Consider the following 24,058-nt stretch of genomic DNA (forward strand, 5'->3'; position numbering starts at 1 on the left):
CATTATCAGCAGAACATACAACATATGACGCACTATTTCCCCCGTGGACCGCCGGCGCTCGTTAGATTACATTTCCTCCACCCACCGTGTCTGCTGCATAACTCATCAGCTCTGGGAATACAGTCCACGACTGTGAACGTGTTTAATCTGGAGACACTGCTCTGTATTTGAAAGGTCGCAGGTTTGATCCCGGCAGGCTAACAGAGGTGAGTTTTTTTACTTGAAGCTCTGATAATGACCCACAAAAATGAGTGTTTATCAATATGTGACCGGCAAACCTTTAAATCAATAACGTAAATGTTTTCCCATCAACAAATCAAACATCATGATAGATTTCAAAATTTATTCATTCACAAAAAGGCTTATCCAGTGGTTATAAAATAGAGCATAGTCCATATTTTAACATCTAGAACTGTACAACAAAACAAAGACAAAGACAAACAAAATCAGAGCAAAAACTATGAAGTGCACAAAAAAAAACACTGATAATTGAAGAAATGTTAAGATTTACAAATTGACTAAATTAAATAATTCTGAGAGTGTTCTGGGTGGTGCCGTGACTGCAGTAATGCAGGAGTAAATGGGTTTAAACAGAAGGTTTGTGTATTACATTCATATAGAGCTTCACGAGGGACACTTGTGGGTATTTTTCAGTAGTAGGCCAAAGTGCAAACATTTGAAGGTGTTAAAAATGTTGGTACCTATGAGTATCAATCCATGTTTTACTGACAGTAGTACAAATATATATATATATATGCTCAGTAAAGCAGACAGAAAGAGAGAAGCATCAGATGTCTCGTGACAAAATGAGACCAGATATAAAAGTATCGGGTCCCGTTACGTCTCCTCTTCAAAAGCCTCTTTATCATTTGGGATGTGAAAGCCATTCATCAGTCCAAACCACACTCTTAAAATATTTAACATTAACAATAAATAATAGCATTCGCTCAGTGCAAAACTACACAATAATGAAAAAACCTCGAAGAAGAGGACTTAAATGGTCAGTTATTACAAACCGTAAAATCCGATTTTCAAAGTAAACCTCCCTAAATGTCTTGTTTAGTTCAATAGCAAGACATAAAAAGCATTCAATTTGAAATATGTAATTAATCAATGTTATAACCGGTGGAGTATGCATCACTGAGGGTTTCCCCGTTCACCAGCTAACAAGGATCAAACACATTCTTCCTCTCTGTCAGCTGGCAGAGTGTCTGTTTTACTTTATTTTGAAAATATTCTCCCATTCTGACTCGACTATGTGACGTCCATGAACACGTACAAGCACAGGAAAATTCCTCCAATAAGGCAAATATTATATATATATATTAGTTTTTCTGTCCATGACATATCTGTATACAACCTAAAGAAAAAGAAATGTACCAAAGCTGGAATCTGAACGATAATGGAAGTCAGAATCCTTTCAAAGTAGGGGAAGTTACTTTCTCCGTTCAAATTTTACACCAGGAGCAATAATGTCTTTTTGTTGATGATGCAGGCGTTTACATGGGGATGCCTTGTGTCGTCACGGTGACCATTTTGGCATCTAAGAATAACAAAGACCTCGTGGCCCTTGATGGTGTCCTGCATAGGGATACGTAGCTGGTGGTAAAGAGCTTACCAGACATCAGGTGGTCATAGTTCATGGATGTGTGTGTGTGTGTGTGTGTGTGTGTGTGTGTGTGTGTGTGTGTGTGTGTGTACTATGACTGGGCCAGCTGAAGCTCCTCCAGCCCGTGTTTGCCCAGGTGATATCTGGCCAAGTCTTTCCTGGTCACCAGTCCAACCACCTGCAGAGTTGTCATGACACAAACATGACCTGATCATTAAATGTTTCTTCAACAAATACACAAAGAGGCTAAAATCAAACAGGAAAATGAAAAAGCGGACGATGAGAACGGACACAGAAACACAGGCGGACACACTCTTACCCTGTTCTCGTCATCCACCACCACCAGGTGTCTGAGTCCCAGCGCTCTGAACAGCTTAAACACACGAGGCAGAGACGTTTCCTGCAAACAAACCAGTATATTTAATAATAATAAAAACTATTATTACTTCCATAGCTGGAGCAGGCTCTCCTCCCGTTATTTTAAAAACACATACAAGGTTTGTATTCAACAGCGACGACTTGCAAGTTATGAGCTGAAGAAGTCTGTGTTTGTAATGCGTGTGTGTGTGTGTGTGTGTGTGTGTGTGCGTGTGTGTGTGTGTATTACCAGTGGGACAGTGTAAGGCGTTGCGTTCATGAACTCGGTGAGGTCCATCATACACTCCCTCTCGTCCTGGGAGACGTGGATGCTCTGGATGGGAGGGAAGCGGGGGTAGGCGTCCCTGAAGTCCTTCAGCTGGAGCTTCCTGCGGGTCAGCCGGGACCGGGCCAGCTCCACAAACACCTGCCAGGACGGAGCGGGGAACAAACGGTATATTGTACATTTAAATCATCGCAACATAAGTGAAAATACTGACTTCTGTTTCCTATCGCCGGTGTTACCTTGTGCTTGAGGAGAACAATGAGCTGAGAGCGGAGGATGAGGCCGCAGAGCTTCGCTGGCTGAATCAAAGAGAGAAGATACAAATTACCAAATATTGTGATATTTTAGAGATACTCTCAACGTCTCAAATTAGACTTTATGGCTCAGACTGTACAGTAAAAGAACATAATGTATAGAGGAAGTGCAACAGCGGAACCAAAGAGCAGCGCTATCATGAAAAAAAGAAAGAACCCGAGCCATCATACTATACCTCGTCACTACCAGCGCCCTGAATGACGACGGGGAAGCCGTTGTGGCTGGTAGACGTGTTGCTAAGGACCTCCACGATGGTTCCCACCTTCTCTATCCTGTTCAGACAGGTGACTGGAGAACTCATCACCTCTCTGGATGCAGGGGGGAGGGAGAGGGACAGTCAGGGTGATGGGAAAACTACAAATGCTGGCCTGAAGTCAGATTGACGTGATTATGGTGCAACGATCATCCATCCACACACACAGAGGGCCTTACCTGGCGGTGAGCCAGTGAGAGGTGGCGGGAGCCTCCCAGTGCAGGAAGGGAACGCTCTGCAGCTTGATGTGGATGTCATACAGACCCTGAAGCAGGAAGAGACAGTTAGGGTTAGGGTTATCATACAAGCAATCAACATACTCTATCATTCTGTAGAACAGAACTCACCTCTACAAAATAGTCTCCTACTATCTTGGCGGTCATGAGGACGAGCATGATGGGAAGACCGTATGTGACGTTTCCTGTAGCCTCCACCATGATGACGGTCAAACTGAGAGTCATCCTCACGATGCCACCTGTGGAGAGCATCGTTTTAACATTGGGAATTTATCTTCGTCTGTTTTTAACAGCTTTCAACTTTAACAGAACTCACCTAACTGAGCTGCAGCTCCAATCAGGGCATATTTACCAGGGTTGGCCCAGATCTAACAGAAGACATAAATACATATATTGGGTTAGTTAAAGGGGAAATCCTCTACTATCACATATAAAATAATCCACTTCAAATGGATGTTTTTACTTTTAAGACTGACAGGTAATTCATTTATTATCATTTTTGAACCCACGTGTTAGAAATCAAACAAATAATGGATTATAAACACTTTAACACAGAGTAGCAGAGATTTTTAGAGAATATTAAGTTTAACAGTCAGTCAGATTCCACTTGTGTTGATTGTATGCATGAATTCAACCATATTATGGTCTGTTTTCGACGGGGGGGGAACTGAACGGTGTTTTCTGCTAACACTAACCGAGCTGTCTGGGGTGAGGGTGGCCAGCAGTATTCCACACAGCCTCCCCCAGGCTGCTCCGATGAGCAGAGACGGGATGAAGACCCCAGCAGACACGGCCAGGCCGTAGGTCCAACACGCCAGGAAGAAGTAGGTCAAGGTGAACAAACCCAGGGTCATGGGATTGTAGGTTCCTATAGGAAAGACGGGGATGAGAGGTTTTCATTATGAAACCCATGTGCAATAAGAAAAGAAAAAAGGGAAGAAGTGGCTGGTGCTGGTGCGTATGTTTGTGCAAAATCATTTTTAGCAAGCTTGCCCTCAGTAACAGCTTTACCTGGCTGGTTGTGGAAGAGACTACGAACACTTCTCTCAGGAGTGTTGAAGAAGGCCGTTGCCATGGAGTTGTACTCCCCGTCTGCACAGAACAGCTGAGAGAGAGAGAGAGAGCGAGGGAGAATGAGTGACATGACTAGAGAAAGAGACAGAGTGTTTTTGTGTTCTTGTTGAGGATTTGAAAGGCCGTCTACCAGCAGACATATTATTCTTAAAAAAAGGGGAATTAGACAGATAAGGATCAGTGAAGGTTCGTCAACCACATCTGGTTTCATCATGATCTGGATGTGTCAATCCGGAGGTTGCATCGAAAATATTACTCACATAAAAAAATCCATTTCAAGGCAGCAGCCACATTTTAAATAGCCTATTTCTTGCCAATTGTCTGACATGTGCCGCTGCTTTGGTCACCGATGACTCACACTGCGTCGTGGACATACATGCACTCTTCTTTGATCCGTTGGAAATATTGTTCTCATGGCGTTATTGGCGGTCACGTTTAACGAACTGAAACTATTCTAGTCTGGTAGAAAAAAAAGGGAAGCATGAAGATTGTGGGAAGGATGTAGCTTATCTTAATCTGCACTTGTGTCTGTCTTATTTGATGAATCATGCATCACTAGAATCAGACTTCCCTAATTTCAGCTTCATGACAAGACATTGTGTGTGTGTGTGTGTGTGTGTGTGTGTGTGTGTGTGTGTGTGTGTGTGTGTGTGTGTGTGTGTGTGTGTGTGTGTGTGTGTGTGTGTGTGTGTGTGTGTGTGTGTGTGTGTGTGTGTGTCAACCTGCAGTGGGTACTCCTCTTTGTGCTCTGGCCCCAGAGGCTGACAGTCATTAGAGAAGTAGATCATGGTGAACGACACTGTAGCAGTCACCGCGGCAACCAACATGGCCTCGATCACTTGTAAACAAGGGCGATGGACATACCTGTAAACACAAACACGCAGACAGACACACACACACACACACACACACACTTTGAGATTAGCAACAGCTAATTACCCTAAAACTTCCAAAATGTCACAGATTCTCAGCCCCGGTCCGGACTTTCCCAAGCAACAAAGAACCTCTAAAAACAGCTGAGTGGAAAACAAATCCGGCCTTTTGTGCCCTCAGGCTCGTTACATGCCGAGTGGAATCCAATTATTGTTCCACAATGTGACACAAATACAGACTTTATTCTTCTGCTGAACTCACTGAGCCGGATGACAGAGAGTATTTATAGAACCAGGACTTCTCAGACACATAAAGACACCAGGTTTCAGGAAATGAACGTCGTTTTATTTATTGCCAGTTAAGCTGAGCAAAGTTGCACAAACCTTTATTTTTATTTTTTTAACCCTTACTCTATCACCACAGTATTTGTTGGACTGGATAATACCTCAACTTTTACATATTTTTACTGTGTGAAATAACACATTTGCCAAACTTAAATGATCATAGTAAATGTCACATTTTATTAAAGCCACTAATGTATCTGTCATACCTAAAAACACATAATCAGGAACCACTTTTAGTTTGCTTAAACCAAATGTGTGATACTTGTTCCAGAAAGCTTTAATTGTATCCTAGTTACCGTATAAATACAACATAAACTACCACCTCAACACACTGAATATATGTGCCATGCGGCTCCAGTCACGGAAGAAGGAACCGCAGGTTTCTTGGCAGAAGCTCCCTCCAGTCAGTCTCCCCAGTGATTAGACCTGTTCTAACTCTGCGACTATTATTAATCACCTCAATCACAAGATGCTGACGTCCTGAGAAACTGTTTCAAACGCTCATGAGAAGACTTCCTCGTCGCGCGCCCCACCCTGTCTTTGACAGGCGAGAGCGAAGCCTCAATGCTGCGGTGTTGTTTTTTTTGGCCCGCTGCACAGCAACTCTTCACGCTGTATGTCACCTGACCCTCTTAGTCGAGACTTTCCTCCCTCCTCTTTCTACTTGTATACGTTCTATCGAACCCGTACCTGATCCTGAAGATGGTCAGCCAGTAGTTGAGCACGTTGAAAAGAGCTCCCAGCAACCCACCTGGTAACACAATCACATATATCGATCGGATTATCATTATATCATTCATGGTTTCCACCCTGCAAAGAATCAAACATATTCACAGACATGTAAAAGAGTTTTTACCTATAGCACCCATAGCGATGAACAGGGGAATCTCATAGAGGTTATAGGTCACACTCTGAAAAAAGGGACACAAGAGCATGATGTCATCTTTTGCAGCGACTAACACGCAACACAACACGCTGGTATCCAATACACGTCTCTCACATCATTCTCAAAGCGGCCGAAGTTGATGAGACCCGGGTTGGACAGGTCTCCTGGGTTTTTGTGGTAGATGCTGAGGAAGAAGTTCAAGGTGAAGGTTGAGATCATGGAGGCGAAGAACTGCAGGCGAGACACAAAGAGGGAGGATGAAGAGAAACGAAAAGGGAGAGGGGGGAAAAAAAACACATCGATCAACACTGCGCTCCAATCTTCCCCACTTCTCTGGATTCAAACCTCTTGATTTGATTCCCTTGAAAACACCACATGACCGTTAATAACGAGTTTATGATGGGGGGGCAGCGTGACTTACGATCCTCCACGTCAGCATCTGGTTCCAGAAGGAGGCTCCCTCCTCCAGAGAGAACAGAACGCCGCCTGTCGACCGGAGAAACAAAAGCACAGTCAAAAACCACGGCAGCAATTAACTCAGCAATGAGCAGAGTGTTGGCACCGTCACGCACCGTCCTTCACACAGCGAGTTGATTGATACGCAATCAATAAGGGGCTGAACACTAACTGGATTCACCGAAGTTAAACTGCAGGGACTCTTTTCACGTGACAGTAGCAGATAAGACTGGCTGAGACACGCTTTGTGAAGGATTTCCAAACAACTGGTCAGGAAACAAAACCAAGGCAGCTCTTTTCCTTACAGCTTTACGACAAGCATTAACGAGCCGGTGGGTCAGTCAGGTGAAAGCAGGGTTCCTGCAGGGTTCTCCAAATTAAATTTAAGACTTTTTAAAGACTTTCTAATACCACATGAAATGCAATTTAACAGCCGCCACCATCCGAAGTGTGGAAGTATGATGAAAAACCAGTTGGGATAAAACGGCCTAGAATTATTTATTATTGCAATCTCACTTTCTTCTGTACTTCCTGGTACTATATGACAATCATCCTTTCAAGCGATAAAATTAATGACGGCAATCACGAGCCGAGAAGCGGCTCCTGTATCTAGCAGAGAGTAGTGACAGCCAAGGTGCCGACTGGATTTAACGACCTCCTGAACGCATCAACATGCAAAACAATCTTTTTTTTTTGTAGATGTCTCCTGTTTGCACACAATAAGAGCACATTTTAAAACCATCATTACTTCCTACAACAGGTAAGATCCACCTTGGGTACTTTTTTTTAAGGAAAATGAGTTCAATCCTTTTTCCAGACCTGCAGAATGACCTGACAGTGACATAGTTTATTCTGGGCATGCAGCCATATTGGTTGGAAGGTTAACAACCCACACAACTAAAGCAGATTAATAATAAAGCATGTTTATCTTGTACTCTGGTGAAGTTTTTACCGACTGGCGCTCCAAAAGCAGCTGAAACTCCGGCAGCAGCCCCAGCAGACACAAAGTCCCGTTTCTCAGTGTCTCTCCGGAAGTATTCAAAGATCTAAATAGAAGAAATGACTAGTTACATTATTTCACTCACAAAAACACATTTTTTAAAACACATCACATCACACACACACTCTGACCTTGAAGTCTCTCTTTAAAGAGGTGCTCCTGCCCTGGGAGACCCCTGCAGCTACAACAGCACCAGAGTGAATCATGGGCCCTTCCTGAGGGATTGTGGGTAAACAAACAGACAGGAATGAAAGGGAGTAATTGGCAGGACATGGCATTAATTTACACATTGAATCCAAACAACTTTGAATTGGAAACGATCTAAATGAATTGCTCTAAGCTACATGTACAGTCTGTGTTTTTAAATGAGATCTGTAAATGTCTGTAGCCGCCATCGTGTGCAGGTTTTTAAGTGTTATTTGGCTCCGTTGACTCTGTGGACCATCGACAGCAGCCTTTTTTTTATGAATGAATGCATGTTTACCTTCCCGACAGCCAGACCGCCAACCACCGAACAGATAACACCGCACACTTTCACTACCAGCGTCTACGGAGGACAAACACACAACATATTGAGGATGTGAAAGTCCTTCATGTTCAAAAAACAGTGGGTTAAGTACATCCATGTATGCATATGAGTGTGTGTGTGTGTGTTGTGTGTGTGTGTGTGTGTGTCCGTACCTTGAGTCGTACCACCCTGGGAATCTTTACTCCATTTAGGTAGCATTTGATCTGAGGGATACCACTTCCTGCTGCTATGGGCTGAAAGACATGAAGGAGACACAGACGAGAGTCATATTGAAGAATGAGGATATGATGTTATTTACATTTAGGTCATTTAGCAGACGCTTTTGTCCAAAGCGACTTACAATAAGTACATTTGTCAAAAGAAGGAAACAAGGAAACCACAACGTATCATTGCTGATAAAGTAAGATAAAGATAAAGTGTTATCAGAGTGGTGTTTATATATACATAATGAAATATTTCATTGCTTATTGAAATGGCATTAACAGCAGCCTTTGTGTGGGAAAAAAATGAAAAAGCGATCACATGAACCACTTTTTGGCTCAGTCTGGTTACAAGAGAAAACTCCCAGCAGCCACTGCTGACCAGCTCATAACCAGAAAGGCAGGAATAGAGAAGCACATTCATCTTCAGAAAATTTCAGTATTACGCATTGTTGGAAATCAAACTGGCACGTTCCCTAATCAGTTTTCACTTCCACATGTACTTGACTGGGTTATAATCCACACGCCTGACCGACACATTCCTTCAAAATCCACTCCCACACCGGAGGAACGTCAAACCCTCACAAGAGCAAGAAAACTGAAATACAAAGTGGTGATGATTACTAACAAAGGTCACATGATTTCCCCTCCGGTCTTACCTCGATACATGCGACTATGATGGCCCCCACCATGACAAAGACGGAGTTCAGGACAACCCAGAGGATGAGGGAGATCGACAGGCCGCCCACCTCCGTAAACTTCTCTATGTCTGTGAGGGGTCATAGGTCAAGGGAACTAAAAGTATCAAACAGTGCAGTAAAAAGTACAATATTTCCCTCTGAGTTGTGGAGTTGAAGGATAACATATGCGTTCACAATTGAGGATACTCTCTTTGACCACTCGGTATTTGATCCCAGCCAGTTCCTCCACCACGATGTCTATGAAACAGGCGATGAGGCCGGTCAGAAAGCCGATTAGACCACAGACCACCCAGCGACTGATCTCCAGACAGCGGAAACCCTGAAAATACAAGATGAGGGAGGGAAGGCGGAGGAGAGATGAGAGACCGAGAAAGGAAATACACGGAGCTATTCACAGTAAAGATATTTATCAGAATAACATAGTCGTTCTACTAACCATGTAACTCATCCTCCTCTCCTCCTCCAGAAACAGCTGGTTCTCAATGTTATCATAGTCCAGACTCTGCAATAACACACACATAAGAAAATAAACACAATACATCAGTAAATACACATAAAAGGTGGTGATATTTACTTCTATTCTTCAATGCTTTGTGATAAACAAATACTTACTGTGTGTACTTTGTCAGCAAGTTCACAGCAACCAAAAAAATGTTAATGCAAAGCTGATTTTATGAACTGTTGCCAGTTTCCGGCCTGCTTAAGGAGATTATTGCCCTCTTTATTGCCCCAACTTGTTGTTGAGATTTCATGGCCTGAAGTGAATTTGCTATACCCGCGTTGTCGACTCATTTTACTGTTTTCATCACTTCCTTTATTTAGCAATATCTAAAAGAGGCTTTAATTAAACGGATGTACTCCAGAGTTTCCAGACTCGTATAATAATTATAATACAAAAGTTAGTTTTTACCTCAAATTTAAGTGACAGCAGCTTCTCATTATGAGGGATCTCCTTTGGCCGGCCCCTAAGAGAGTCCTGAAGGGTAGAAAATAAACAGAAAAACACAGAGGTGACCACACCAGAGCTGACCTATAACCTCTGACCTGTTGATTCATGTGATGGCTGCAAGAAGCTTAGTTAATGACATCACATGAATCAAACACTTTGAATGCAACGGCAGCAAGTTTTTAACCTCAAAGGTCACTTGGAAAGAAAAAGAGACGCCAACAAGCAGCAAGGAAAGCAAATATGAGATGAGTGACATTCAAACAAACAGAGCAAAATACAAACAAACAAACAAACATTTGTTTACGGCATACAACAAATCGTGCACATCGCATGCATGGCATCACATTCCCATCAGGCAGTGCAAACGGAGCTGAATCGGATGGCTTCCGTCGTGGAGGGAAATGGGATGATGTGATGTTCCGTCAAGCTAAGCGAGGGCAAGATAGCCTGAAGCATCAGTCGTATGATCCTGCACTAATCCCTCACCGCTGGCGGCGGCCTCGAGCTTGTGATTCTGTTCTTGGGTCATGCATCTCAAACGCTGAATTTGTCTGACTTTTGGGGGATATTCATGGGATTCTGTCTGTTTATTTGTCTGATTACCTCCAGCTGTGCTCAGAGCTAAATATACTCGATTAGACCACACTCTGGTGTAAGCACGTCTCCAGCAGGAGGGTTTTGATAAGGTCTCGGCTCGTCTCTAACAGAGTACTGAGCTGTTGAGCAGTCAGGGTCATGCCTGCATTTGCGATGCATCATATGGAAACGTTCCGTCCGATTCCAAACTTGTCTTTTGCGAGCACGTTGGATGAGTCAGCCGTCCCCGTTCCAGTCGCAGGTCACTTCTGTGTCAGATCACCCGCATGAGGCTCAACTTCACCTCTATCTCAGGCTGCATCTCACAAGTTGAGCCTTGAAGCTCGATGTGTAAACAAAGGCTGAGTCACATGAAGTCAATAGTCAACGGTTAATGATAGAGTGGACGAACTACACTACGCTTTTTAAACAGTCTAAGAGAAATGCAGCCGTGGTGATGATTAAGGAGCGACAGACACAGAGAAAAAGAGTACGATGGCGCTTTCGGGCTCAGACTTTACCTCATCTGACGTTATGTCCTCCAAATCCACCGTGCTGAGTCTGCCTATCTGAAATATACCGCCTCCTCCAGACGTCTACGGACATCACAGACAGCAACAGAGATGTATATCCAAATATATATATATATACGGGTGTTTGTGTGTACAGTAATTCCTAGGCTGATGTTTTAACATCACACAGATGTTATCCAGATATCGGAAATAGAGGGTGGAAGAAGTTTGAGGAACTAACAATACGAGTTAGGATACGCTGAAATAAAACACATTAAAAGGAATCGTTGACTTCCACCTTCAGACCCGGTGGCGGAGGAAGTAACGAAGCAATCCTGGAAAGAGGGGAAGTTGGATTTTCCCATGAGTTTCAATATTAGGTGGACACTTCATTCAGGCTAAAGTCAGTCTGTTCATGTTAATGAGTTTGTGGTTTAGTACTGGAAAGCACACTTTGTACCCAGATTACCTGAAACAATCTCTAATCCGATTTTATATTTATTCATGGGCTCATAATCACCCTTTTTACAGTTATGACTGGCATCATTTTGAGTTTTTAATAATGAATGTGTCATCAATGTTTCCATCAGGCTACATTTCCATTGCCAGAAAAAATAATTGACAAGCTTTTTTCTGATTTATTTATAATCATCGTAAGTAATTCAACTCTTTTAGTTACTTTCGTGCAGTTACATTCAGTCCCAAACGAAGCTTGTTGTTGCTTGATGCCCAACTGCAAACGTACCATAACACCACAACCAACCCCCCCAAACAAAAATGAACGCCGATGCTTTTAAATCCAACACAAGCATTCATAACCCATGCAGCATTTAAAAAAACGGCTAACCGTAACCTTACAGTGGTTTACAAACACATGACACAGCATCTTCTCGCTTGCTGGAGGAGTAACGGCAGGTTGGGTAAGCCTAGCCTAACATGCTAGCTGTACCTGTCTGGAGAATCGGGGCTGCTCGGAGCCGTTGAGCAGCGGTGTCCCCTCCCCGGTGGCCCCGGACTCGTCGGCCCGGCTGGACCAGGACACTTTCTTCGTGATGTTGGCCATGGTGGCCTCCAGGTAAGCTGCCTGCCGCTGATCTATATCATCGATTGCTGTTGTTAGCCGGCTAACTTACTGTTATTCTTCTTCAGCTCCCCATGATCGTTCATGTGACTCGTTACGCCTTGTACGGCTCGCGAGCAGGGCCAAAAAAAAGTTCGCTGTGCGCGTTGGATGCTGGGACTTGTAGTTTACGGGCGAAAATCGAAGGTTGAGAGTAATATAATAATAAAATAAAATAAAATAAAATAAAATAAAATAAAATTAAATTAAATTAAATTAAATTAAATTAAATTAAATTAAATTAAATTAAATTAAATTAAAAAAATAAGAATAAAAAAATAAATAAATAAAATAGTCTGTTTTAACCTATTATTTCTGTTGCAATCAGGAGGTCTGTTTCAGAAGTGGTTTTAAGATTTTATAAAAATGTCTTTAATGTGCGCCTCAGAGGGTTAATGGGTTACAGATTAGTGGCAAATACAAAATCAAACATTAAATCCACCATTGAAGAGTTTCATTCCAAATTATTAAATTATTATTATTATTATATTTTGGTTAATCCATGTTAAAATCCAGTAAGAATACTGCTGTGTGTACATTCAATGAATATGACATAAAAAAATATCAATCTCTGTAACTTTTTCACACACAGTGCTCCAAACATTCACATGCCACCTGCTGCACCTCCCCATGTACCTCCTTTATGTCCTCCATGCCAAGCACCACCCCTCTGGGGACACCTCTTCCTTCGGCCACCCCTTCCACCTCCGAAGGACTCAGCACCCGGCTCCACACCCGGAACCCTGCTACCTGCCCTGCAAAACCCTCCGCGGAGTCAAACCCCCCACCAACAGTGTCCTGCTCCTGCCCCAGCACCACCGATCCACCTCCGGGTATCTCCCAGCCCTTCCTGAAGTTGGAGCCCAAGGAGGTGAGGCGCCGGTCGCTGTAGTGCCAGAAACGACCCTGGATGGAGGACCAGAGGACGCAGAGGTGGTGCCAGCGAGCGTCCGGGAGGGATGACACAGGGAGGCGGCGATAGACGGGGTCTCCGATGACAAAGTCCAGGGAGGGGGAGGAAGAGGACGCGTAGGAGGGATGGGAGGATGAGGAAGAGGCAGAAGAGTTTCGCCCGTACAGAACTAACTGGTTGTCGTTGGCGTCTGTGGCGTAAGAGAGCAGCGTGCCGACGTGGGAGGCCTCCACGCGGAGCCACAAACACACAGAAAGTTCTGGAAGGTCGGGGAGGGTCCGGAAGAAGGTGACGTAGTTCTCCGCTGAGGCCGAGGGGAAGAACAGCATCGAGTCCACGTTACAGACTGCAGAAAGAGGTAGAGAGGAGATGTGTTCAGTCGAATAAAACTGTGTGATAAGTAGACCATTTACCAGCTAATTTTAACATCTAAATCATCGTCAGACGACGGGTGGGTTCATCTCTTGTATTGTGATCTACTAATCATTACTTACTGGTCGCCTCCTTTTTGGGAACTGGTCGTGTTGGGATCTTGTGCCTCACAGGAAGACGTAGGAGGTTGTGGATCGCGGAAGACTCCACCTTCATGTCGCTTTCTTCCTCCCCGTCTCCATCCCACCCGCCCCCTCTGGGCTGATAAGACCCAGACTGGGACTGAGGGAGATCATATCTGTCTTTGGTGGGTTCAGGATAAGTTGGGTAAAGGGGTGAGGGCCGGGGCCAGGAGGGGGGCCTGGGGTTGTGAGACTGGGGGTGGGATCGTTGAAGGACCTGGGGCTGGATCTGGCGAGACTGGAGCTGCCCCTGCTGGATCGGGTAAGGCTTTGTCTGGGCCCGCACCTGGATCTGTGACTGGGGACTGTAAGGGTCAGGCTGGGGCAGGTAATCCGTGGACCGGGGTTCAGGGTTTGAATACTGGACTTGTACCTGCTGATGAGAATCTGGTTCAGGTCTTAACTTCTGGGCCTTTGAATGTTTAGGCTGGTTTGGGTATGCCTGGTATTGATAGGGCTGTGAATGATTATCAGTCTGGGAGTAGCTGCTACCTTCTGATCTGGGTTGGGGATCCAGGACCCTTCCAGGCCTCCCTCCTCGATGTTTCTGGCTCCTCCTGCGCGGCTCATAGTATTCCTGAGGTGTGATGTTGGAGTTGAGGGACTCCCCCACCCTCCACGGCCTTCTGGTCTTCCCTTCTTCGCTCTGCTGCAGGACCTCACTGAGCCGGCCCTCCAGCCGGGTCACTCTCAGCGCCTGGTTCCTCAGGGACTCCTGCAGGCCTTTCAGGCCGATGAGCAGCTCATCACGCTGGGCCTGGAGGGCAGCCAGCCTGTCGTCTTGGCTCTGGAGCTCCAGAGTGAGGTTGGAGAAATCCGGACCAGGATCAGGCCTCAGTTTCTGGGCTTGGCGGCGGTTCTCCCTCAGGCTCCTCTCCATCAAAGCCAGACGACCCTCCATCCTCTTACTCTTCTTTTCGAGCTTCCTACTCCACTCTCTGGCATGATATAATAACAATAATAACAACAACACTTCTTTTACTTATTTCTGGATTATTGTTGTACAAAAGATTTATGATAATACATTTTGTAGTATATGAGAAGCATCCATAACTGATCAATTCTAAAATGTATTGCAACAGGTTGGATCTTGAATTGAATCCACTCAGAGAATCTGTTCTGTTAATCATTACTTCTCACTCCCCGTAGAAAACAGATGCTAAAGGAAAAGTCACCCACTCAATACATGCTGCTCTCTTTAAGACATGTTCTGAGCTGCGTGATGCCTTCACTGACCAAAAACAGCCAGTAGGGATGTGCATATTTAAAATAGACCTTTACGTCGGGAGGTAGAGGCCGTTTAGAGCTCTAACCTGAGACCCTCTATCTCCTGCGCTGTGCTGTGCTTGAGGTTTTCCAGGTCCTGTGACATGTGGTGCCATTGGTCACTCAGGGCCTGAACGCGGCTCTCCAGCCCCCCCGAGACGTTTTTTCTGTTCTGGTTCAGGGCCAGCATGTCCAAACGGGCCTGGGTCAGCGCCTGGAACTGCTGGAACTAACAAAGAAGAAATCACAAAGTCTTTTTGCAGCTGTTTGGGTTTGAAGGTCAAGGAAAAAATACTCCAAACCTCCAGAAGGAAAAGATAAGGTTTGTATCCATAGCACACAAAATTAATGATTATATTGCTTTAATAAAATTGTTTAAAACTTCTATTATAATAGGGTACATTTAAAGACATGAAATAAGACATAGAAAAACATAAAGTAAGCCCAGCTGCCTGCAGGGAGTGATAGGTATGCAGAAGATATGCAGGGAATTTTGATACTAAAACTCATTAAGGCTGCATTTTATTTGCATAATCAAAGAAATAACAATAATATAACAGCAAAACACAGGTGTGGATGTAATACAAATGTGTATTATCATCACACACACATCACACCGACCTGCTCGTTGAGTCGTCGTAGTTTGTGGGACACCGGATCGACTCCCTGCACCTTAGCGGGCTGAATCTGCAGCAGAAGCGTGTGGACCAGGATCAGGGGCCAGTGGCTGGGCCTGAAGCTGCCCATGGTGCGATGGCGCTGGGACGGATGCAGCCGGGTGCCTGGGTCCCCGTCTGGAGGTTCAGGAACAAATAGAAGGGGATAGAAAGACATAGCTGAAAGGGGCTGGTCCTGATTTGCACGGTAAACACACAACGAACACGTACGACACACAAAAGCACGCCCACGAGCTCGGACGAGACTTTCCATTCTCCACAACATCATTGGGGACCTCAGTGGGAATGCAGATGGATTTAACAGGTACTCGGCTTCTCCCCCTTTCTCTCTCCGACACAAATGAACACAAAGTAAACTTCCTAAAACACACTGTGATTATCACTCAGCACAAGTATAAAAAGTGTGTCCTGCTATGAGTGTGTTATTGTACTCATGTGTGTTAAAAGCAATAAATCTCATGATGCGTGGGCTGATGGAGAAGCAGGCTGTACTTTCCTCTCCCCTCTGACCCAACAGGGGGATCCTGCACCTTTCCTCTTCTTCTGCTTTCTCTTTGAACAGCTCAATCCGGGAATCAGGCCCTTTTTTCCTCCCTTCTGCTTTCTGTGACCTGGTTGCAACACTTTGGCCTCACTACATTGAGTCTAACAATCTGACCAATAGGGTTTTTTTTAAAGAAAGAAAGAAAGAAAGAATTATTAATTTTACAAGTTAGAATGAATACATTAAAGAATTTTAATCCTTTAAATGTCGGTTTGTTTACATACTGCCTCTGTTTTGTTTTTTTTAAGAAAATAATTGATGAAAATAATGATTTTATGCATACTAAATGCTTGGGGGAAAAATTACATTTGTCATATACATTGCTCTATAATACAGCAGCAATGGCCGTCGTGAAAATTAGGAAAAATAGCATATATTTGCCCCATAGGTGGCTAATAAAGTTTAATACTTACATGTATAACACAGACAAAATTATGAAAAAAATAAAATCCCCCAAATTCTCCCTGAAACACAAAAAGAACACTTTTTAGTACATTTCTCATATAAAAAAACTCTACTACAGTAACTTTGTGCAGCTTTTTCAACGTCTTCAATGACTCAACGCACAAATTCCAGGTCAGTTTCGCTTGTGAACGTCCAGCGTGGACGCAGTTTCATTTCCACTATGACTACTTGACCTGCAGCTCGCCTCAGTTGCTTTCAGTCTGACAGCCAAGAACAACTCTGCACCACATTCTAGTTTGTGGCTTGACAGGAGCAGATATAACTGTTTTCATCCTGCTAGTTGTGAGAGGGGAGGATTTATTTTGACATCAGTGATATTTCATCTTCCGCGTGAGGAAAACAGCTGATCCTGGAACAGATTGCACCAACCTGACACCTTTGAAGAAAGGCTTCTCTTTGTGGACAGGACGGGCTGTGCACTCTCCTGCTGCAGACATGGATGAAGAGACTCCACTGGTGAACAGAAAGACACAATCCAAGGTTGGAAACACTTGACTTGTTTTAGAAATCTAAAATGTATTGATTTAATATGGGGAAAAAAACTTGTTTTGGGATTTTAGTCTGATCGGGCACTACTTATTATTCCTAAAAAGTGAGCCTCTCTATCACCAGGGTTTCCATAGAAACAGACAGTGGCACCTGCTGACCAATGGCAATAAATTACAAAAGAAAGAGCAATCAAAACCTATTATGTATTATAATAATATGTCTTTTTTTTAATGAGTAATATACTATTACATTATTTCAGGGGACCAAAGTCACCTGCTGGAAATAAACAGTAGTGCTGACTGAGGCTGAAGCCACACAAATAAGCCACAGCATGTGAGCTCTGCACTGAAGTTTAATGGGAGTGTTTTGTGTTGGTACACTCGTCCCAATAAAATGCAGTGGAGTGTGATTGCAGCCGCTGCGGGGCATAGAGACACAGAAAAAGTAAGGCCCGCCCACACCGGAGGGGGAAATTGACTTGGTGTCGTGTGAAGGTGCCTGCTTGTCGCTTTCGTCTGCTGGCAGACGACAGAAACATTTCTAAAAGCTGCCAACAGATCCTAGAACTACATTTTTATGCACTGAGGTTACAGGTACTAGCTGATGTAAGCATGTGCCATTTTGTTTCCCAGGATGAATAAAACATTGGATTTTGCATCATTAATGAGGTGCATAATATGACTGGGGATGTGGTCTAAATGGTTTTTCTTTTCAGCTCGACTTTAAAGTGCAAGAAACTTCCCTTTGACTAGAACATGACGCTTTAAGTGAGCTCTGAATCACAGGAACACTTGTGTGTGAGCAGCTCGTCCTCATGAGTTTCTGTCCTCCACATCTCTCCACCCCAGATCAATAACTCCAAACTGTTCCTGGCGGTCTTCTCCGCCGTCCTGGGGAACTTCAGCTTCGGTTACTCCCTGGTCTTCTCGTCCCCGGTCCTGCCGAAGCTGAAGAGCCCGGATGCCGACCCTCGGCTCAGGATGGGCACGGAGCAGGCCGCCTGGTTCGGCTCCATCTACACGCTGGGTGTAGCGGCCGGGGGACTGGGCGCCATGCTGCTCAACGACATGATTGGACGGAAGCTGAGCATCATGATGTCAGCGGTGCCGTCCTGCATCGGGTGGGTTTCAGTCAAGTTCATTCACTCAAGTACAATTGCAATACTTGAGCATTTCTATGTCATACTACTTCACGTCTTACATTTATTTGACAGCTACGGAAACTCGTTACTTAAATTAAAAGCTCTGCTCTTAGATACCTGCTGATGGGAGGGGCTGTCGACTTGTGGATGCTCCATGTGGGCCGCTTCCTCACAGGCGTTGCCGGGGGGATGACCTCAGCATCCATTCCCGTAGGTCACCGTTTTAAAAAAATATATATTTATACAACTTTTCCTCTTTCTTTTCTCCCAAGTTTAAGTTTAATATGACATCCCTGACAACAATTGTGCTTAAATGGTTGTTATTTCCTGAAATCAGACTGTATTTGTGTCTTTTGTGTGTTTATGTCATAGGTTTACGTCTCAGAAATCTCCCACAAAGGAGTGAGAGGAGCTCTGGGCTCCTGCCCTCAGATCACGGCTGTGTTCGGGGCCCTGGCGCTCTACGCCATGAGTAGGAACAATGCAATAGATTTATATACATTTAATTAAAACTGCTAGCTGAGCTAACAATCATAGCGGTATTAATCTGAATGTCATGTATGATGTGCAGGTCTGGTGGTACCGTGGCGTTGGCTGGCAGTGGCGGGGGAGGTGCCAGCCTTGCTGATGGTGGTGCTGCTGACGTTCATGCCCAGCTCCCCCAGGAGGCTCCTCGTTCTGGGCAGGGAGCCGAAGGCCGAGAGGGCCCTCCGCTGGCTGAGGGGGAAACACTACGACACCAACGTCGAGCTCCTTGCCATACAGGTAGGACTTCAGATCTTATCTGTTCTTCTTCAAATAAAAATAAAAATAAAAATAAAAAAACACACACCTACCTCTCCCGTGTCTCTCCAATGCAGCACAGCATCAACACACAGGGTAAAGTCACATGGTCGCAGCTGGCCACACCCAACTTCTACCGGCCAATCATCATCTCGGTGGTGATGCGTTTCCTACAGCAGATGACGGGCATCACGCCCATCCTGGTCTACCTGGAGCCCATCTTTGCCCAAAGCAACGTCTCCCTGGAGCCCAGGTTGAACTGATCTATCTGTTTTTTTCTTCTTTTTTATGTTATAATATCGTCTAAACGTCACTTTACAAATAAAGCTTTGGAATCATAAACAGAACAATCTGATCGATCCTGATGATTTCTAAAAACTAGAAGTCTTACCCCCCCTTGTTCTGTGTTAGGTATGACGCTGCCATCGTGGGTGCGGTCCGCCTTTTTGCCGTTGCCGTGGCAGCGTGTTTAATGGACAGGGCGGGACGCAAGGCCCTGCTGTACGCGTCGAGTCTGCTGATGTTCCTGGCCACGCTGACCCTGACCATGATCTCCCACACCACCCCCTGCCCCCCAGGCCCCGCCCCTCTTAATCTCACTGCGGGTCTGGACTACAGCTCCCACAATGCCATCGGAAACACTTTGGATGCCAGCCAGCAGAGTCCAGGAGGCGGCCTCATTCCTCTCATCAGCACCGTGGTGTTTATATTTGGTGGGTGTTGCAATTTAAGCTTTAATCTGTAATTTTTAGACGTGGAAGCATCTTTAAAATGGTTTTACGACCAAATACCTGCAAAACTATTCCCATCAGCTTCAGCTATATTATATATACTATATTTCCGATTCCAGCGATAGCGTCACAGTGAGCTGGTTTGATGGGCAGAGATGTCAGACATGTGTTTATGTCTTTGACAAAACACGTGCTGTTTGCCGTAAATTACCTTTTGTCTTGTTCAACAAGTCAGAACTTGTTATGTCCTCAGGTCGTTTTGTTACACTTTGTTCTCGAAGCCCGATTAACTGCTGTCTATTAAACGCCAACACCCATCACCTCTTACGTATAAAACCCACAATTTAGTTCCGAGGATAATACTCTCACCTACCCAAAATCAGTCCCCAATTACGCTATTACCTTAATTTATACAAGAGGTATTTTTAGCCATTGAGTCTAAAGGAGTGTTATAAACCTCTAAATCGCAGCACGGGCCCAAACAATGGCTCTCTTTGCTTTTATGGTACAGTGACTTCATCTGCTTTAATCTGAGCCAATCAGGTTCTCACCACATCTTTGCTCGTCTCTTAGGATACGCCATGGGATGGGGTCCAATCACGTGGCTGCTGATGTCAGAGGTGTTGCCGCAGGCCGCCAGGGGCGTGGCCTCGGGTCTGTGCGTGACCGTCAGCTGGCTGACGGCCTTCATGCTCACGCACGCCTTCACGCACCTGGTGGACAGGTACGGCCTGTACGCGCCCTACCTGTGCTTCACGGTGGTGTGCGTGCTCTGTCTGCTGTTCAACGCCGTGTGCATCCCGGAGACCCGCAGCCGCTCGCTGGAAGAGATAGAGAACTACTTCAGGACAGGACGCACGTTCACCATCGTTCGGAGTCAATCCACCGCGCAGTCAAGCTGAGCTAAACGTCCCCTCCATCACGTATGAGGATGTTGCCCTCGGTGTGAAGCCCTCTGAGGAACGATGTGACTATGAGAATAGCTACTGAACACAAATGGACTCCTGTAAAGCTGATGATGATTTACTTATACACTGACAGCAATAGGCACTGAATACTGTATATACAACCATGTACCAACCTGTAGAAGATTCATTAAAAAACTTGTTTGAGTTATGCATTTTTACATAACGTTGGATAGATGGATAGATGGATAGATAGATAGATAGATAGATAGATAGATAGATAGATAGATAGATAGATAGATAGATAGATAGATAGATAGATAGATAGATAGATAGATAGATAGATAGATAGATGCCAGGTCACATGCCACAGTGTGCTCTCATTGTGGTAAGTTTGAGTCTGACTCAGGGTCAGTGATGACACTCATCTTCGTGCTTAATCACAGCAGTTATCTGGAGTGTGTTTCTGACACAGTGTTGAATTCAATAAGTGCAAAATATACCAATTATAAGGAGTATGAGCAACGCCAAGGAAGTGCCGTATGTGAGCCTGTCTGAGCCCGAAGGTGTGTGTGTGTGTGTGTGTGTGTGTGTGTGTGTGTGTGTGTGTCGACATCAAGTTAGAACAAAGTATTAAAAAAAATTATCATTATTTTTTGTTAAAATGCTCAGAGACTATAAAGAATTACAATAGATCATACAAGGAAGTTCCTCTCTTCAGACTATTTCAAGGGTAATGTAATGCAATCCCATATTTGAAATACTTCTACGTAGTCTGTAGGCTGTTTGATTAACACAACAAGTTTTATCAAAGAGAGCTAGTGACAACGCAGGTTTCGGTGTGTGTGTGTGTGTGTGTGTGTGTGTGTGTGTGTGTGTGTGTGTGTGTGTGTGTGTGTGTGTGTGTGTGTGTGTGTGTATGTGTGTGTGTCACTTTGATCTCTTTAGCCACACCTTACTAAAGCAGTGTGTTCATTCAGGAAAGGCAAGAGAAACACTTTAACACAGCATTAATGTGCCATTGTGCTGCATACACAGTAGACTACACCTGAACACAGCCTGAACGGTGCGTTGCTATGGTAATACAGTGTAAAAGAGTTGAAACAAGAGTTGAAAGGGAGATGGAGCTTTTTTTTCTCATCGTTGTTACTTAGTGGAGTTAAAGAGGTTCTGCCACCAGCGATGTCTGATGTCTGTTGCTAGTGGCAACCGCTACACCATGTGGTCCGTGTTCCACCAAAAATCAAATATTGACATTTGTTATTAACTCCCCTTTATGGAGGATTGTCTGCAAGAACTCTCTTATTACAAATGTTTTAGTAGAAGTTCTATTTTCCTGCTAACCAAGCTCGATACTGTATTAGCGCTCTGGAGCTAATGTCATGCTAATACAACGTCAAAGTGGAAAAGGACAACCCGAGCCTCCGTGATAAACAGGATCACATAGTGAAATCATTACTTATCGGGAACGCAGATGGTGTCATTATTCTATAGACATAACATTGTGTAATCAGCATTTATTCATAATAAGTTAAAACAAAAAAAAAAGTATGCACTGATATCTGCATACACTTCCTACCTTTAATCTTATGTATATATATTCAATTGTATTATTAGAAACCTTTTATGATACAATGGCGTCTGTTTTTAGCACTCTAATGTCAGGTAACCTTTAATCAGGTCGTCATACAGGACACATTCCTGGAATGATTACTTAAAATAATACCCTGAAGATGTCAGTCAACCATACACATAACTTCTAGGAGGTTTGTCGCATTGATACCTCTTAAGTAAGCCTGTATATGCCTGTATGTGTAATACTGGTGCAATTGACGCGTCACATTAGATCCAATATTCATACATTTTGTACAATATCTTTCTTGTAAACTGCATTTGTCTTTTATTTGGGTCCAAGTTACCAACATATATTTTGCAGGGTGACTTTAACATAAACTCTCTCTGAATTATTTAAAATTCTCATTCCAACAGTAAAAATATAGACATTTTTGAGAGTCTTTGAACGTCCACATCAAAGAGTGAGACAGCTAACAGATAAGCAGGTATACAGATGTTTTGATAAAGAGACGGGGCTGATAAGAAGATAAGAGGCAGACAACAAGGAATCAGGTAGACAGTCAGTGACGCTCTCACGCCTTTTACTTCTGTTCACTCAGTGTTTATATATCTGCTGAGTCAGAGCTATTTTCGTATTCCTGATTACACCCTCCTCCTTCCTAACTTTAATCAAGGCTCCACTCCCTCTCTCTTCCTTCCGTCCTTCCTTCCCTCCTTCCCTCCATCACCACTTGTTTAACTCATAATCTTGTATGAATATCCGTGTCGTGGTTGCTTAGCTTAGCGACAACCACAAGGGCAGGTTGTGACCAAGTTAGCTAGAAACAATTAAGGTTCACTTCTATGGAGGAGCTGAAAAAAGACAATCCGGAAGAAGAAATCCACCTGAGAACCGACGTAAAGAGGAGGCTCGACCATGTTGCCCAGAATAATAAGAACCTCCACTGCCCACCCAACAAAACACAAGACAAAACAAAATGATATGTTTTTGGAAAATTGAAAGGAAGTGTACCACACGGCAAATCCAATACCACACTCTGTAAACAGGAGCCCTATTTACCTCTAATCTTATGCAGATGATTCTCAACTATACATATATAACTATACAAGTAATTCAGGTGATAATATTGTTCAAAACAGTTTCATCGATTTTTTTATGCACAAGACATGTTTGACCTCTCAATCATATATGCTCTCAATTTAAGATTTAGCACATTTTAGGTCTCAGTTTTCATTTGGAACTTTTTATTTCTACCCTCATATCATTTCAATAAAATGTTATTCTACCTAAAGTGGATATTTTTACTTACTTGTGGTTTCAAACGTGTGGTCTCTCTTTCATAGGAATAATTATAATAAGTTAGAATTATCATTCTTAGCATTTGCATTAGTACCAGCATTAATATTCATTAAAGTTGTGTCACAGTTAAGGGATCAACGCGGGCCCTGTAATTACTTAGAAATGTCCCAGTTTATACAAATCTTCATAATACACCCTCACACACACACACACACACGCACACACACACACACACACACACACACACACACACACACACACACACACACACACACACAGACACACACCTCAGTCTTTTTATGGAATGTAGAACTCGGCAGGGATCGGTCTATTCTCTGGAATGTTGCTCATCAGGCCCATCGAAACACTCACACTCACTCGCACACACAATCCCACACGCACACACACCTCACCCAGCAGACATCATGAGCAGAGGCAA

The 24,058-nt window shown here is 44.0% G+C and overlaps 3 protein-coding genes across 4 annotated transcripts; 1 reads left to right on the forward strand and 2 right to left on the reverse strand.

Moving 5' to 3' along the window:
- Positions 1-328: 328 nt before the first annotated feature.
- On the reverse strand, positions 329-12,335 carry clcn7 (chloride channel 7). Of its 2 annotated transcripts, XM_084036779.1 has the most exons (25): positions 12,106-12,335; positions 11,166-11,240; positions 10,030-10,095; positions 9,556-9,621; positions 9,306-9,438; positions 9,078-9,187; positions 8,371-8,451; positions 8,174-8,236; positions 7,821-7,904; positions 7,642-7,735; positions 6,655-6,719; positions 6,348-6,464; positions 6,204-6,258; positions 6,038-6,098; positions 4,853-4,994; positions 4,068-4,161; positions 3,752-3,924; positions 3,373-3,424; positions 3,168-3,295; positions 3,000-3,085; positions 2,743-2,875; positions 2,492-2,551; positions 2,217-2,393; positions 1,929-2,009; positions 329-1,787 (listed from the first exon to the last, which is right to left on the reverse strand). In XM_084036779.1, the coding sequence occupies exons 1-25, from the start codon at positions 12,217-12,219 to the stop codon at positions 1,701-1,703; spliced, it is 2,397 nt and encodes a 798-aa protein (XP_083892905.1). In that variant the 5' UTR covers positions 12,220-12,335; the 3' UTR covers positions 329-1,700. The 2 variants fall into 2 exon arrangements, with proteins under 2 accessions (XP_083892905.1, XP_083892906.1); XM_084036780.1 differs by lacking the exon at positions 11,166-11,240 and having other exon boundaries at positions 12,106-12,334.
- Positions 12,336-12,636: 301 nt separating this feature from the next.
- On the reverse strand, positions 12,637-16,160 carry ptx4 (pentraxin 4, long). Its single transcript, XM_084036884.1, has 4 exons — positions 15,631-16,160; positions 15,057-15,238; positions 13,684-14,681; positions 12,637-13,535 (listed from the first exon to the last, which is right to left on the reverse strand). Exons 1-4 carry the CDS (start codon positions 15,952-15,954, stop codon positions 12,859-12,861), a joined length of 2,181 nt encoding a protein of 726 aa, XP_083893010.1. The 5' UTR covers positions 15,955-16,160; the 3' UTR covers positions 12,637-12,858.
- Positions 16,161-16,893: 733 nt separating this feature from the next.
- Positions 16,894-20,925, forward strand: slc2a6 (solute carrier family 2 member 6). Its single transcript, XM_084036731.1, has 8 exons — positions 16,894-17,175; positions 18,033-18,304; positions 18,439-18,535; positions 18,698-18,797; positions 18,897-19,090; positions 19,186-19,361; positions 19,520-19,821; positions 20,413-20,925. Exons 1-8 carry the CDS (start codon positions 17,131-17,133, stop codon positions 20,739-20,741), a joined length of 1,515 nt encoding a protein of 504 aa, XP_083892857.1. The 5' UTR covers positions 16,894-17,130; the 3' UTR covers positions 20,742-20,925.
- The last annotated feature ends 3,133 nt before the right edge of the window (positions 20,926-24,058 follow it).

Source organism: Eutrigla gurnardus (genome assembly GCF_963514095.1).
Source record: "Eutrigla gurnardus genome assembly, chromosome: 20".
In the NCBI taxonomy this organism is placed as follows: domain Eukaryota; kingdom Metazoa; phylum Chordata; class Actinopteri; order Perciformes; family Triglidae; genus Eutrigla; species Eutrigla gurnardus.

Coding starts and splice junctions, on each gene's coding strand:
- slc2a6 (XM_084036731.1), top strand. CDS start 17,131: ATGGATGAAGAGACTCCACTGGTGAACAGAAAGACACAATCCAAG. Junction 17,176..18,032: donor ACAGAAAGACACAATCCAAG/GTTGGAAACACT, acceptor TCTCCACCCCAG/ATCAATAACTCCAAACTGTT. Junction 19,822..20,412: donor CACCGTGGTGTTTATATTTG/GTGGGTGTTGCA, acceptor CTCGTCTCTTAG/GATACGCCATGGGATGGGGT.
- ptx4 (XM_084036884.1), bottom strand. CDS start 15,954: ATGATGTTGTGGAGAATGGAAAGTCTCGTCCGAGCTCGTGGGCGTGCT. Junction 15,239..15,630: donor TACGACGACTCAACGAGCAG/GTCGGTGTGATG, acceptor CTTCTTTGTTAG/TTCCAGCAGTTCCAGGCGCT. Junction 14,682..15,056: donor CAGGAGATAGAGGGTCTCAG/GTTAGAGCTCTA, acceptor ATATCATGCCAG/AGAGTGGAGTAGGAAGCTCG.
- clcn7 (XM_084036779.1), bottom strand. CDS start 12,219: ATGGCCAACATCACGAAGAAAGTGTCCTGGTCCAGCCGGGCCGACGAG. Junction 10,096..11,165: donor AGGACATAACGTCAGATGAG/GTAAAGTCTGAG, acceptor TCTACCCTTCAG/GACTCTCTTAGGGGCCGGCC. Junction 3,086..3,167: donor TAGGAGACTATTTTGTAGAG/GTGAGTTCTGTT, acceptor TTCCTGCTTCAG/GGTCTGTATGACATCCACAT.